Source organism: Fulmarus glacialis, unplaced genomic scaffold (genome assembly GCF_000690835.1).
Source record: "Fulmarus glacialis isolate BGI_N327 unplaced genomic scaffold, ASM69083v1 scaffold7806, whole genome shotgun sequence".
Lineage (NCBI taxonomy): Eukaryota > Metazoa > Chordata > Aves > Procellariiformes > Procellariidae > Fulmarus > Fulmarus glacialis.
Genome location: NW_009217448.1, coordinates 126,408 through 141,567, shown reverse-complemented (window position 1 = coordinate 141,567; position 15,160 = coordinate 126,408). Strand labels below are relative to the sequence as shown.

The 15,160-nt window shown below is 39.3% G+C and overlaps 1 protein-coding gene across 1 annotated transcript in view; it reads right to left on the bottom strand.

The window, feature by feature from the left end:
- SMOC2 (SPARC related modular calcium binding 2) overlaps window positions 1-15,160 on the bottom strand; it is a gene marked incomplete at its 5' end in the record, with an annotated part of 101,707 nt that overhangs the window by 5,264 nt on the left and 81,283 nt on the right. Inside the window, 2 exons of the mRNA XM_009579672.1 lie at window positions 342-616; window positions 1,533-1,635. Of these exons, the coding sequence (XP_009577967.1) occupies window positions 342-616; window positions 1,533-1,635 (378 nt within the window). The remainder of the gene's footprint in view (window positions 1-341; window positions 617-1,532; window positions 1,636-15,160) is intronic.

Below are 15,160 nucleotides of genomic sequence, written 5' to 3'. Positions count from 1 at the left end.
AGGAATCCAAAAAGCACAGGTGTGATACTTCCACTCATTCAGGACATAGTACTGTAATAACATTATACTGGCTTTTTGATGACTGTTAATGTTATCGTATCCTCTTAGGTTTCCTACTCTAATACATTTAATGGTCAGAATCAACGGGAAGTTTTTAATTCTGTTGGAGCAAAGTGATGATTTGCCTACACAGAAGCAGCTTTCCTGCCATCTGCCCTAAGCAACAGCTGCATTAGCCACAGACAGGTGTATTCTTTTATTTTGTATACTTCTGGCATATACAAATATCAGGCTTCATCAGCTTTGAAGAATCTAGTGAACAAGGTAGAAAAGGTTCTTACTATGGCGTTTCTTTGTTTCTGCTTTACCTTCTTCTTTTGTTACTCCCAAGCAGCCCATTAATTCTTGAACTGATAAGGACTTATCGTTGTTCACATCACAGTATTCCACAAACTTCTTCACACATTTTTTGGGTTTCGATTTCTTTCTTAGGAATCTCTTAAATGGCTTGATTTCTTTCTTGCCAATGTCACCACTGGAATTTTTATCTAGCTGTTTGAAATACCAATGGACCACTCTCTCTTCCAGAGTATGATTTGGATCAGGCTCTGAAACCCTGAAACAGAAAACAGGAATTTAGTCTTAATTCTGATACATAAACCTCAGTTCATACCTTTATTTCAGAATAGTTAAATCACTGTCAATGCTTTGTTACATAAACCTCCCTGCTTTTGGCCCCTAGCTTCTTGTAGTGAATTCCTCTTTTTTCACTTTGGCCAACTGTATCCTAACTTTTACACTAAGGGCTGGAATCTGCTCTTAGTCAACTCTCTGAAACTGTGTTGAGGTCAGCACCATACTTCAGAAAATAGTGCTTTCCCCTTTCATTTCCTGAAACAGAGAAAAGTGAAGAGAGAAATAAAAGAGAAGACGACAGTTTCATAGATGGCAGACACATTAAAATGCGTAATATGCCCAACTGAAGTAGGTCAACAGTCAGCATCGCCAAACACCTAGGCTCCAATTTCAACCCATGATGGATGCTCTTAGAGATAAAATACCTAAATGTACTGAACTACAGGGTAAGTTATAACAATAAATGCCACCTCCTCTTCAGACGGCAAGCACCTGACCTGCAGACACCCAAAGTTTGACAGCATTTATGCATTTTTAATTCTACCTGAGACTGTTGATAGCATTAGTTTGCTTTATAAGCAACTAGGCAAAATATGAAACAGGAAGGTAGCGCACATTCGAGTAAAGCCCGAGAGGAGAACAAAGACTGAGACACAGTTGCACCAGCAGCTACAGATAAACTCTAAGCTGTGCTGCTGCTGAGAATTAAGCTATCAAGTGCATCTTTGTTTAGTGGACATAGTCTGTAGTGGTAACTTTGAAGTAAACTCTCCTAGATAGGTTCTTGGAAATTTACCCTTTGCGAAGGCAGCAGAAGAATTACTTCTCAAAGCCCTCAACAATTCATTCACCACTGCCAGAATTTTAAAGGCACACAAAAAGGATCCGAAACCCACCGGCTAGAAGACAATGATGGGTCAGAGACTGCATGCACCATATCCGTGGACAATGCATCCAAAACACTAGTCAGGAACTCATTCTTCTTGGCCCCAGGACAACCTAGAAAACCAGATTTTTTTCTTTTCTTGTTTTGTCTTTTTACAACATTTACATTCCAACAATAGTTCAAACTTAGAGATAGATGTGACTCCCTGTACGCAAATTCCCATAAATTGTGGACAAGTTCATAACATAATTCAAAGACAAGCATCTAAATTCAGGTACATAGCTGTAACATAGAGCAGGAATAGAAAAACATCCTTTTAAACTCAAGCAAGTGGGAATCTGGTTTGCATACCTTGGGTCCCTTTCTTTCAATTTTGGCCACTATTTTTACTTCTTTAAGTTACTTTTTCGATGGGGGTCACATCTTGAAAAGAACCGCTTTGAAACAACAGAAGTTTGTACATCACACAGACCATTAGAAACATGGACTAGAAGCCCATAGCACAACACTTCTTTCAGATTTCCACTTTTGTTCATCTGAACTGCCATTGGCTTTCTCAACACACATTTTCCTCTCTGTAAAATGACAGTCAACTCCTTGCCTCTTTCACTTTTCTCTTGGACAGGGGTTAACTCCCACTATACGGCACCCAGCCCATTCGGATGCTATTAGTTGGTACTTTGGTTAATTCTGTGGGATCCTATGGTGATGCTAGATCATCCTCATAATTACACTCCCTATGCCACGAAGTTCTTCTCTGAAAGAAACTGACAGGACTTTTCAGACACATAATACGTCAGATAAATATACACTGAAAGATCCACTTTTAGAGCAGTGCAGCTGGAGCAGATAAATTCATCTGACAAGCGCATGGATGTTGACACATGGAGGTTTGCTTATACAATACACCTGCTTCCTCTCCTCTTCCCTAGAGCCCTCAGCCAAACACCACGTCTTCCCCTAGCCCTGTAATAGCTGAGTTAAACTCTAGGATGATCCACGAGCAGTGACATAGAGATGACAAGCTTGAAGCTGGAGCCCATGGCAGGACTTTCACAGACAGTTCTGTGCTGGAGGCCCACTTACTTGCAGTTCTGTTCTTAAATAAAAAAGGGAAACGCTTTGAAGTGTTGTGGAAAGGGAAGATTAGTCAATCAGTCGGGATTTGTTATTTCATTACACTTCTCAGCGACCTCTGGAGTAGGCAGTAGGATTATCTGAGCCTGAAAAGCCTCATCTTGCCCAGCAAATTATTTTTTAATACATCCCATGTTGATCCAAGGAAATGAACCTGTGTTATATTAGCCCTTAGCTGTGTTGGAGTAAGAATAGCTCAGCTATTATGTATAGCAGCAGCACCCACTACATATTATTGTCTAACACATTCATGCAGTTACAAGTTCCCTGTCTCTTACGTGTTTGCCTTCAGCACCAGGGACATTTTATTCCAGTAACTGAAAGAGGTGTATAACAGGAATTCACTGAAGCAAGTTTCACTGCACTAAAAGTACACATCTAAAACCCGATGTCACTCTCCTAGGTATGTTCCTCTTCTGTTAGCCTTTAACCAGTGTTTTTTTCCTGTTACAACTGGAAAAAAAAGAAAAAAGAAAGAAAAAAAAACCCAACCCAACAGCTATGACTATAATCCTAAGTTTGAGTTCAGTGAGACAAGCACTTGAGCTTTCTCTGTAAAGCACAGAAATGAGAAGGGTGGCAAGGGATTAATAAGGAGGGACAGAGGACTATATCAACAGGTTCCTGGCAGCATTAAGTGCATAACTCAAAAGTATATTCTCTAGAGCAAAGAGCAGTAAGGCTCAGACACTGCGACCGTGTAAGTAAATTGTGCATTGTGATTTAAATGAAGCCACATAAGTCACAAAAGCACATTTGCCTGGAGAGGAGCAGGCAGAACCCAAGCAATTCCCATGCAGAAGGCACATCCAGCCGTGTTAGCACGGCAACCTGCCTGAATCAAGCAACTAAGTCTCTGAGCAACCTACTGAGCTCAGCACTACATCTTGCTAGCAATGATACTTGGCCTGTGGACCAGCGCTGGTTCTCTTCAAAGGACAGGCAAAAAGAGGTCTGTCCGAGGCTCTCCATGTAGACCTATCTTGAATGATACAAGCTTGATCCATTTCGTGCTGGGGTTGTATTATTGTCATCAGGCAGAAGCCCGCTCCAAACATGAGTTGTGAACTGATACAGGGCCCGTGGAGAATGCAGACAATAATACCTCAGCGTATAACAGTGCAGCGCAATATGGAGACAAGATAATTTGACTTCTTTTCTTTCTCTGTCCTTTTTTGGATAGATAATAATGTTAATATCCAATCTGATTTAGGAGCTCCACCTGAATTTTTCATGTTAGTTATGAGTGTATTCCTGAAACATCTGGAAGAAACAAAAACGTATGCTTTAGGTAGTTTCTACTGCTGTCCAGGGAGCTGCTGCTGCGTGTACGTATGCTACAGATGTAGAGATCAAAATCGTGACTTAGCTTGCCATTTATGAGATACAGCTAGGTAGGGGAAAGTATCAACTTCTAAATTCACAAGAAATCACGGGGAAAAAATTCCATAGTTTAAAGCCTGTCTCTGACAATTTTCCCTAATATTAAGAAAGGTTTCTAAATGTTATTGCATAAAGTTGCAATAGCAGCTGACAGCAATAGAAATCTTCTCATAGAAAAGAAATCTCACTGTTAAAACAAACACAATCGGTTGCTGTGAAACATTCTAAATTGTAACTCTACTACTTAACGTAAAATGACACCCTACAAAATCCTCACCAGTTAAATACAGAGAAAATATTCAGTTTCTCCCAATTATAATTTTTGCTGATGTGTGGGCAATCACACAGCAATTTACCTCACAGTGAAATATCTGTTCTTTGCAGGTGTTATTAACTCAGAATAATTCTCTGGAGGCTTCACGCTGAGCTTTAATTTTCAACAAACTTGCAGATGAAATGGCAAGGCTGGGGGAGCTTTAGCTTGATTGTAATGAATAATTCACTCTTAGTGGACTAAATACAGAAAGGAAAAGACTAGTCTTTTATGGGAGCCTTATGCTTCTCACTATGGTTTATGTGCTTCAGTTTCTTCTTGTGCAGCTGCTTGTCCTGTGTGGATTTGACAGCTTACATAAATAATAATTTGTTGTTAAAGGGCTGAAGTTGAAACCACATGGAGTTAACCTACAGGTTCAGAGATGTAACATAGAGTTGAGTGTTTGCTTTAAGGATAGTTTTACCCAGAGTAAACCTTAGACCAACAAATACATACCGCAAATGACAGGAATATACAAACACCTCATTTCAGCTACAATATAAAGGTAATCAAAGAATAGTCGTTATACATTATATATCTCATATGTACACGTGTCTCTCTATAAATGTATCTACCTTTAGTACTGAGGATGGATTTTTGGAGTTAAATCTGTGGGGCAGTTGTCTATAAACCTTCTAAAATATGCACCCAAATGCCTTGGAGCTCCCTGCTTGGTTGATAATAATCTACTACTGTCAATCTTGGAAGATTATCTTTTACAGCACATCTGCAGTCACGGTTAGAAAAGTATTTTGTTCATTTCTGTAAAAATGTGAATACAATAGACAAGATTAATCACTTTAAAAGGGAGTTTACATTAATCTTCCTGCAAGTCACTCAAGTAATTAAAGGCATGACAACTTCCAATTAGCAAATCCAAAGCTTCTTTTTTATTCCCTATTTGTTAATACGAATATCAGGCTTAGCAGTGCACCCAAATACAATGACTACTGAAATATCTCTGAAGATTATAAATAAGTTTTGGTCTGCCAAAAATCAGAATGATCACCGCTATTCATGTTTCTTTTGCAGCTTTGACTTCACTGAAATATACAGGAGAAAAGGATACAGGAGAAAAGAATTTAACAAAATTTGTCAATGTTACTGGTTATGCTCGGAGAGCAGACAATACAAGGGAAATATTTTTTTCTTGGACTTTTATTCTACACACACATATATGTACAGTTCATGACTTTATTTCTGTTGATCCATATAAATCACAAGTTTGTCTAGATATGCTAAGAGCCCTCCTCATTTTTTGGAGGACTTCCTGAGCCCCATTCCAGCAAAAAAGCCCTTCAAAAGACGAGCCTGGGAACTGAAATTTGTAACTCTGCTGGAGACTAAAAATCATGGCCTCAACAGAGTCAGTGGTTTTATGCCTCATTGCAGTTTTTCCCTCACTGCACCTCCTGGTAACCTGTCAGAAACAGTAATTATCTACCTCTTAGTCTCTATCTTAGAGTTGTTGAGGTCATTATCATCTCTCCTTTTTAACATCCCTCAGGTATTACCCTTTTTATTTTTCTTTTCTTTTCTTTTTTCTCTCAAATATTCTTACCAATCAAAAGAATTAAGTAAAACTCACAGCCAAATTCTCTTTTATCTGTGTTTACCCAAATTTCAGAAATAATAAAGTAGAATAGAACAGATGTTAGCTGGAGGGGATCTACAGATCCATTGCTTTGTAGCCCCAGAACTCTACGTCTTACAGGGAAGAAGTATTATTTCTGGAGAAGGGCAGGAAGCAGATTTCAGTTCTCTGCATATATTTAACTTTATTTTTCTTACTATTATAAAATGATCTTTCTGTTCTAATTTCAGCGGAGAAAAAACAAAAGAGTTAACAAAGGATGCTCTTTCAAGGCCCTACCCTTCAATCCCAGGCATTCATATCATACCAAAGTGCATTGAGTGGGATTTGTTGAACCTGAGCCTGCTGAAATGTCTCACCCATAACAGTCATTTAAGCTCAGTATAAAGGAACCCATTCAGAAGGCATTCATCCCAACTACCTTAGACTTTTTCTTAGAATAGGAATAGGGTCTCCCTTAAAATGTATCTATCTCTTCTTCCCCATTAACTACTGAGGAAGCCCAGACAGCTACCTTACACTCCCAGTGGTGTAAAACTGCTTGTGATGAATTCCTTATGTATCTGTTTTGTAAGTTCATTTAGGCTCAAACTACTCTGTTATTCTTCGGGTAAATGTGGTGGAAAGACGGGATAATGTTCATAGCAGAAACATATATGATCTTATAAACAGTTTTTGCAGGCAACTGCATGGCAAAGTTAGGCTAGGGCATTTGTTGATAGGAAAAGCACTTCATTACATTTATTTCAGTTCTTGTAATATTGTTGAACAAGAAAAGGAGAATCAGAACATCACAGCATAACACAGGCAATGTGAAATGACTAACTTTCAATTACTACTTTTTAGTTTGGTTTTTCATCCATGAGAGTTTGAAAGGGTTTTGAGAAGCAAATTTCTCACTGCTAACAGTTCAGAGATGTCCCTGTGAGAACAGGCAGGGATGAACCACCTAGAACTCTGTAATCCTCTCAGATACCATCCAAAACTCAAAGCAGAACTTGAGAAGGTCTGGGGACCTTATTTGCCTTTTTAAAACATTCTCTTGTGGACTCTTACCTTTCTAGTTTTGACCAGGAACAGGAAAAAGGTCTGAAAACTCAGATGATAAGGAGGTCTTGCTCCTTTGATGCCTAACTGGACACAAGGCAGCTGATGTTTTTATTAGGTAGTCATTGCCTACACAATATGCACCCCAGTTTTGGAGGCCAAAAACATTTCAGTATGTTGAGAAAAATCTGAAATTCTGAGCATTTAGGTTCAGCCTGTGCTAATGCAAACTCCTAACCTTTAGAGGCTTGGCGCCTTACATTTAACATGATCTGCAATATAGCCATGTGGGTCCAGCTCCAGTCTAAGAAACACAACGTATTTGTCTGAAGTGTTGGCACAGTGACACAAGTACATCAGCCCACTGATTAGGACACAGAGAGAAGAGTTTCAGGATTAGAAAGGGGCCCAAAAAAAGTCCAGAAGAGAAAAGCAACTGAATCTGACTTTCAAAAGGTTATACTTCTCCTTTACAAACCATATTTCATGACTGCCTGTCCCTGAGATATACAGCTGGTACTTCTGACTGCAGTAACATTATCAACAACAGCTTATTAAATTGAAATATTTTGGAATCCAGTTTTGTATAGTATGGCAGGCATCTGAATCTCCACATTATCACTCTGAGAGTCTTAACAATTAACAACCAATATTACTTAGGGAGTCAAAATGCAGTCCTTTTTAGTAGACATTTATTACTTCCAATTCACTTGTATTTTCATCATGCTGTTATGTTTCCTCTCAGGAGATGGATATGAAATAACCATATTTAATTACCTCCATTTAAATATCCATTAAAAAGGAAAAGCTATTGCAAAAAATGTATGTTGTTGCAATTATGGAAGTGACCTCAGAAATAAGGTGCGTAATTCTGGTCTCCTGCTGGAAAAAATTGAACTATGGGGACTTGCCTAGTGGGGATGTTTTTTACATTTCTTAATTAATGTAAGCAGCCTGCTCCTTGGAAACATGCATGAAAAACAGTCCTTTCTACAAACTGATGTTGATTTTAACCTTTCTGGATATCCCTTACTGAGACTTTTACCATTGGAGGCATCAGCTGAAAATTCCAAAAGCATCCACTCTCAACTAAAGCCACAAAAAAAGCTCTCTATTCAGATACTAGGAACCAATTGTCATTAAAGCAAAAAGATGAAGGAAATTCAGAGCTGAGTTAGCAACTGTCAGCCTAGCAGCACACATTTATGTAAGAGCTATTTTCGAAGAGTCCCTGCCCACAGAGTGGTACCAGGTTTTCAGAGAGAGGAGCAGAACCTTCATGCCAGTCTGTGGTTCTTACACTGTTAAAATGTAGACGGTACAGAGCAACGCTGACCTGTGGCACACAAATGGGGAGTCCCACAGATTGGTGTCTCTCTATGCTGGAAATGAAAGCAGTGGCAGAACTGATTACGAAGCTCAGTCACTGCTACAAGGGCACAAAGCAGATTGTTGGATGATGTAGGATGAGCTGGAAAAGGAGATGGGGAAGGGAGGCACAGAAAGGAGGCAGAAGATCTAGCTATATTGCAAGCAGTCAGGTGAAGTATCAGAATCTTTCCCCATGCTTTATTTTGCTTATAAAAATACCTACAAGTACTGAATTTGAATTAGGAGACAAACTTTCATCAATGTTATCTGATTATTTTTTCTCCCTCCCTCCCATAACTGGTAAATGAAAGATTTAGAAATTGCATTTTCAACACAGAGGGGAGCTGGGAATAAGGGGAGGCAGGCATGGCTATTTCTTGAAACATTAACTATATACTGAATTTTAACTCAGAATGAGTTTTTACAGCAGTGATTAAAAGAGGTTTATAAAATGGAAATTCTGGAAGTAACTGAAGTGAAACAAGAGTCAGCAAGAACCACTAAAGCATTACTTGAACACTGTGGAATGAACCAGTCCTTGGAAACCTGGCATCACAAAAATCTCTCTCTCTATGTAGTATTTAATTTGGGATTGGCAGTTGTGTTACCTTCCTGGACACTTTCCATTAAACATGACAGATTTCCTCTGCAAATACCATTTTAAATCTCACTGGCTCATCCTTTGCTAAATAAAAAAGCTGTAAAATGACTAACACAAAAGCATAAATACAGCCTTACAATTGCTCAGTATGAAACTTTTACAAGGTATGATATTATGTTTTTTTTCCTGCTGAAGGAAGTGGGCATACTATGACAGGCTGAAGGCTCAGGCCTTAATAATTAGACACTATTCATTTAATTTAAAAGTGAAGGTCCACTCCTAATTCACCATTACCCAGCTCACTTCTTCAGGGTTGACAGAGAGAGATCTCTGTAGCTACAGCAGGTTTCCAAACCAGCTTTCTTTGCAAATTGACCTCTACTTGGAATGGATCCCCCAAGCCAAATATAATACTCATTAAACCCCATTAAACCACAATAAACTAATGTTCAAGTAATGATGAGCTTGACTTCATCCCACAAAAAGCAGGGCAATTCAGAGTTAATCATGCCACCCTTAATTTGCAATTTACAGTAAGCACTGAGGAAATGAACACATAGCGCTTGGTAGCAAAGATCCTGCAATGACAGAAGCACAATGGAGTAACTAAAAGATGGAGATGAATGTAATTATGGTTCTAAAGTGTCTGCCAATACAGCTGACTTCATGCAAAATAGTTTACAGCATGTGGTTTGATTACAAAGTGCCTTGGGTCGTTTTACAGCATGGAGATCCAATTACATGATAGCACTCCATTATGGATTATGAGGACGGTTTCCTCACTGGACCACTACACTGTATGCTAGTTTCACTGTACAGCGTGGTCTGTTTCCCTCGTGTGCTGCACGTCCTGCATTTGGTCAGGAACCCAGCTAGAAATATCCCGCAGCCATGCCAAGGCCTGGATTTCCTTATATTTGTGCAGAAGGCCACCCTGTCAGCTTCAGCAGGGGTTGTGGGGTTTAAGGCTAATCAGGTTGCCCAGAGTCAGTCACTTGGTATTAACAGGTAATATCCGATAGGGCTGAGGAGAGACGCTATTGAAAAGTGAAAACCATCTCAGGCTTACTCACCATGGGACTCGAGAGGAAACAAAGAGATAGAGAAATACCCTATCACAGCCCTCCAGCAGTCAGGCTTGGTCTGCAAAAAAACATGACCCTATTTTATACACAGGCTGATACGACATGGACTGCTGCAAGACTGAGCATGGGTACACAATTATAGGAGTGTGTGTCCTATTTCTGAAGCAGGCCATGAAATCTCCTTTGTTGATAACACAGCAACAGCAACACATGAAGGGGTTTCTCATGCATCTTGCTGTCTGTTGCTGCATAAATGGAGAGATATGGAAACAAGACATCACATTATATCTTTGTGCTCTGAGCATTGCAGGGAATAGGGAAAAATACAATCTGAATGTATAACAGTAGCATCCCAAATGCTCATACCAGCAAAACTGAGTCCCTCTTGTGCATGTATAATAACCTGATTTCCAGCCATGCATTTTGCAACAGTAAGTGCTTGCCTGCTGGTGAATGGAACTGAAATAATGGCTCTGATTATAATTCATACACCCCACATTTCCATTCTAACTCTCCTGTGAATACTTCTTTGGTATAAATATGCATACTCTAATGTTGATTTAGTAAACAACAGTCATTTTCCATCTCAAGTGAATGAATGTAAAGCACTCTTATTCAACATTAGAGGTCCACGCTCCATACTTGGAGATACCCAACACTGCAAATTCCAACAGACACAGACTTTCAGTCCACGAACTTTATATGACTAGAGTAAACTAAGCCCTCTGCAGATGGCTATAAAAGGGTTCAAATGCTAGATTGTCAAAAATCAATAGATGGTCTACTGCTGGTTAAAATCAGAAGGCAGAAGTGAAGGTAATGAGAAAAAAAAATCCTTAAACCTTTAAAAATGCCTGGGATTAGATTGAGAAATTCAGTATGCGTGTATTGATTACAAGGACAGGATAAACAGTTAAAACCCATCCATTTCTGTCAACTGATATAAGCACATTCACAGAGGGTTTTGCACCAGGGTTCAACTATGTGTGCCATCACAAAGCCCAAAGCTTAAGCCAGAAAAATTTCTCTGTGGGAAGCAGAAAGACATGAATATACAGTAAGGGTAGTGAAAGGAGGAGACAAGCATGGAAATTAGAGAGAACCAGGTAGAAAGCCAAAGGAGAGAAGAGAGGCATGGAAACCAGTGAGGAAAAAAGCTGCTTGAAGTTTCAAGTGAACTACAGGGACAGCCTGTGCTCTGACACAGACACCTCCGACAGCACTGACACTGACAGAATATTAATCTTCTTCCCCCATTCCACTCCAATCAAAACTGTAGTTCACTGAGATAGCTCTGGCGTTCACATGAGTAGGCTTCTGGTGGTTTTGTTTTCTCTGCTTCTGCCAAAGCCATGTGGATAACATGGCTGAATCTCGTTGCATCTTTAGCTGCATTTGCAGAGACAGAGGGGTTTTATATCTTCCTATTGCTTCTGGTGCTCTTGGTATGTGACCACGAAGTAGCTCTCTTTAGGCCTGGCCAGGAAGCAACAGTTCCATCATGTGGAAAGTGTCAGGATTGGGTAATTTAGATTTTACTCTGGTGCAGAATGAGCTTTTTTTCCTCTCTTTTTTTTTTTTTTTTTTTTAAGAACAAAACACCCCATCCCATCTTGGCCAAATAGCTTGGTGATGAGGGCACGCAGCTGAGATGGGGGAGACTGAGGTTCAATTCCTTGATCCAAACCAGACAGAGCAGGGAGTTGAAACCTGGCTTGCTGTTATCCCAGCAGAGTACCCTAATCTCTGACACTAGAGAGTCAGGTTCAATTCCCTGCTCTGTCTGGTTTGGATCAGGGATTTGAACCTAGGTCCTTTCCTCTTCAGCTGAGAGCTCTAATCATCGAGCTATTGTGCGTCCACAGAAGGGTTCCTTTTGTTGTGAGCAAACTCTTCAGAACAAAGAGAGTGTCAGAAACCAATTCTATTGCTACACGAAAATATTTTCTTCAGAAAAATAACATTAGCATCAGACTGGACAGCATGTTCTTTAAGTTAGGGCTTAATCCTGCATGGTGTGGAGAAATGCAACCAACATCTTCCAAGCCTGGCAAGTAGGTCAACAAACAGTGGGCTCTCACTAGGTGAAATGAATTCATGAGCTTAAAGAAAAACATGGGCTTCAGTGCTTTGCTGGATCAAGGCCACTGCACTTTGCACACTGAAGAGTCAAATTCTCAGTAAATAAGTTTTTTGCCTTGCATGTTTTGGACTCAAGGCTTTCTGCCTTACCAAACAACAGAGTTGTGGGAACTGATGCTTAAGCAGCACTTTATCATTCTGCCGTACTATAAGCCACTGTTTAGTTTTTTTTTCAGCAGTGCTTATACACAAGAGAAGCCTGTTGTTTGATATAGGAACTCATTAAGTCTGTTGGATTTTATTTTCTAACTTTAAATGCATTCTATTTAAAATTGAGTATTTAACTTGTCTATTATTCAAGATAAATGTTTCACTTAGGAGACATAAAGAGGGTAGACAATACAACTTCCAGTGGGATAAAGTTGAATTTAGAGCACAGTGGAAAAAATAGGGGAACTGGAGGGAATCAAACATTCAGACATCATGGGAAAGAGCAAAAAAAAAAGGAAAGATCATTCATAGGGGCAACAAAAAGCATAGGGTACTTCAGTGGTTCTATCTCAATGTGATAGTTATATTTCTATTCACAGCACAGAGTACAATCTTCATTTCAGTCGCCTTTTTTCTTTTTACGAAAAAGGTTTCATTCAATTGTCTAAATTTTAAATGGAGAGGGAACTTGTGGTTCTCACGCAGTACCTTTGAAAACATCACAAAACTTTATGCTTAATGACATGACTTAGTAAAGCAGCCAGGATTGTCTGTAATATTAAGTGTATCTTGGGTTGTTCTCATGCCTGTGATCTGCTGGAGCAGAATCAATATGATATATGAATTTCATGGATGTATGAAGATAGAAACATCTATCAAGACGAAGGAAGAGGATGGGAGTTCCAAATTCAAGTTTTACAATAATTTTTTAGTGACCTTTAGTTTTTCTGTTTTCTGTTTTTTCTGCATGAAAAGGATCACTTTTCATCTCTCAATATTTGAGAGATTCCATTAATGCCACTGATGTGTTTTGAAATGATTACCAGGAAACACTGCAAAAGAATATAACTGCCTAGCTATCAAAGTACATTTTAAGAATAAATTGCTCTTCTTTTATGACAGGCATTTATCTGTAGTCCCTACTGAAAATATAATGAGTATAGAATGTCCTCACTTTATCTGTCCTCTGTTACAGAATTCTGCTTTATCTGTAAACAGAGATAAAACACAAAGAAGGCAACGGGGGGCGGGGAGGGTAGAGGGGTTGGGGAATGAATCTTCTGCTGCTGAAGAAAGGAGTTCAAATTTTGGTTTGGTTACAAGCAAATTAACCCAATTAATTCCTACTTGCCTCCAAATTACAAATGTTACTAAAGGAAAGTGCTGAAGCCAAACAAATGAGAGAGAAAACAAACCTGTTAGGGGAAACTTGACTTGAGCCTATGCACAGGGTATGAATCCTTACTTTAATATAAAATACATTTGTAAATAAATACTTCAAAAAATAAATGTATTCCTCAGTATTAGGACTGAAAACGGGCCCACTTAGGAGTGCCATCTGAGATACAAGGCATACAAGGTACCCTTCTCTTTCTGCACAGTTGAGCGATTTCTGAAATTCATTGTGGAAGGAGGGAAAACTTCAGCATCAAGACATTCACTATACCCCACAATGAGCTCACTTTCTGTATTTCAGCCATGTCTTCCCGAATTAAGAAAATGGCATAACATTACAGTTAGAGTAAGATTCAGTGGGTCTAATGTGGGGGTTTTTTTCACCCTCCTTCCAAAAGACCAGGTTTTATTGTGGAACAAGGAGTCCATGTTTAATAGACTCATTCAGGTAATAGTTCTATGATAAGAAATGCATGCCTCTCCTCTAACATAAACCAGAGTTTTCTGACTTGCTTCCAGGGCGACTTTCCTTGGGTGGATAGTAAAGAATCAGAGAAGTGTGTATGTGTTCACATTCCTCCTTCCCCCCCAGCCTTCCACACGAAGCGACTTATCAAGTGAAGCCTGCCCACAAGATACCCCACAGCCAGATATGAACGAAAGCTAGCAACAACAAAGCATTCACCCAAACGCTTAGCAAGGTCTCCAAGCTTAAAGCTCAAGCAGCTGAGGAATTTGACAAAACAAGGTTTCACTGTAGAATAAACCATACAGTTTTTACTCTCCCAGAAGAGTCCTGCTTTCCCAAACAACCCTAGTTTCACCAAGCCACCTGCCTATGTCAGGGAAATTAATGAACTTCAAAAGTAAAAACAACTCACGATGAACAGCAAGCCCTGTTTTTCTAAACATCGGAAATGCCAGCACCACAGCAGTGCGCCTTCTTTTTTACCAAGCCGTACAGGGAGCTGTAAATTAAAGCCTGATTCCTGGACCTTACATGTCCAGCCACTGCACTGCACATTAATCTCTTTCCTTGATTCAGTTGCCAAGTTTGCAATAAGGTTGTGTGATGCATGCCTTGAACCATGAGCTTGGCTCCAAGAGAATTCTGCATCCTGTTAATACAGGGGTCAAAATACCTGTCTTAAGAAATCGATTTTTTGTAAGAACTTCAAATGAGCGATTTCTTGTAATCCCTATTGGATTAAACTTTTCCCACTGACAAACACATCTAGTGAACAAAATGTTATGTATAAATCCTGCACAGCTCATCGAATTAATGAAATGGGCTTGTAAACATGTGAGACACAGATGTTGTGGCTCTGTTTGCCTTGATTTTTTTAATCAAGAACAAGGCAAAAAGAAACACAGCAGACAAAGGATGAAATCAGCATTGTGTCAAAGAAAGCAGACAGTCAAAACACAGAACATGATTTCAAACAGCTCATAACAAATTAGCATTTTAGTGTTTGAAAAAAATAAACTTAGCTCAGCTTGCAATAGGAAAGCATTGGAGTTTAATGAAAAAAATAGTAAAAATTAAAGTAATTCAGGAAAAAAAGTAATTGTTTTTATAAGAGAGACTAGCTTCCTTTGATTCAGTAAGAACCAGACTAAGTTCAGTCAGGGAAAC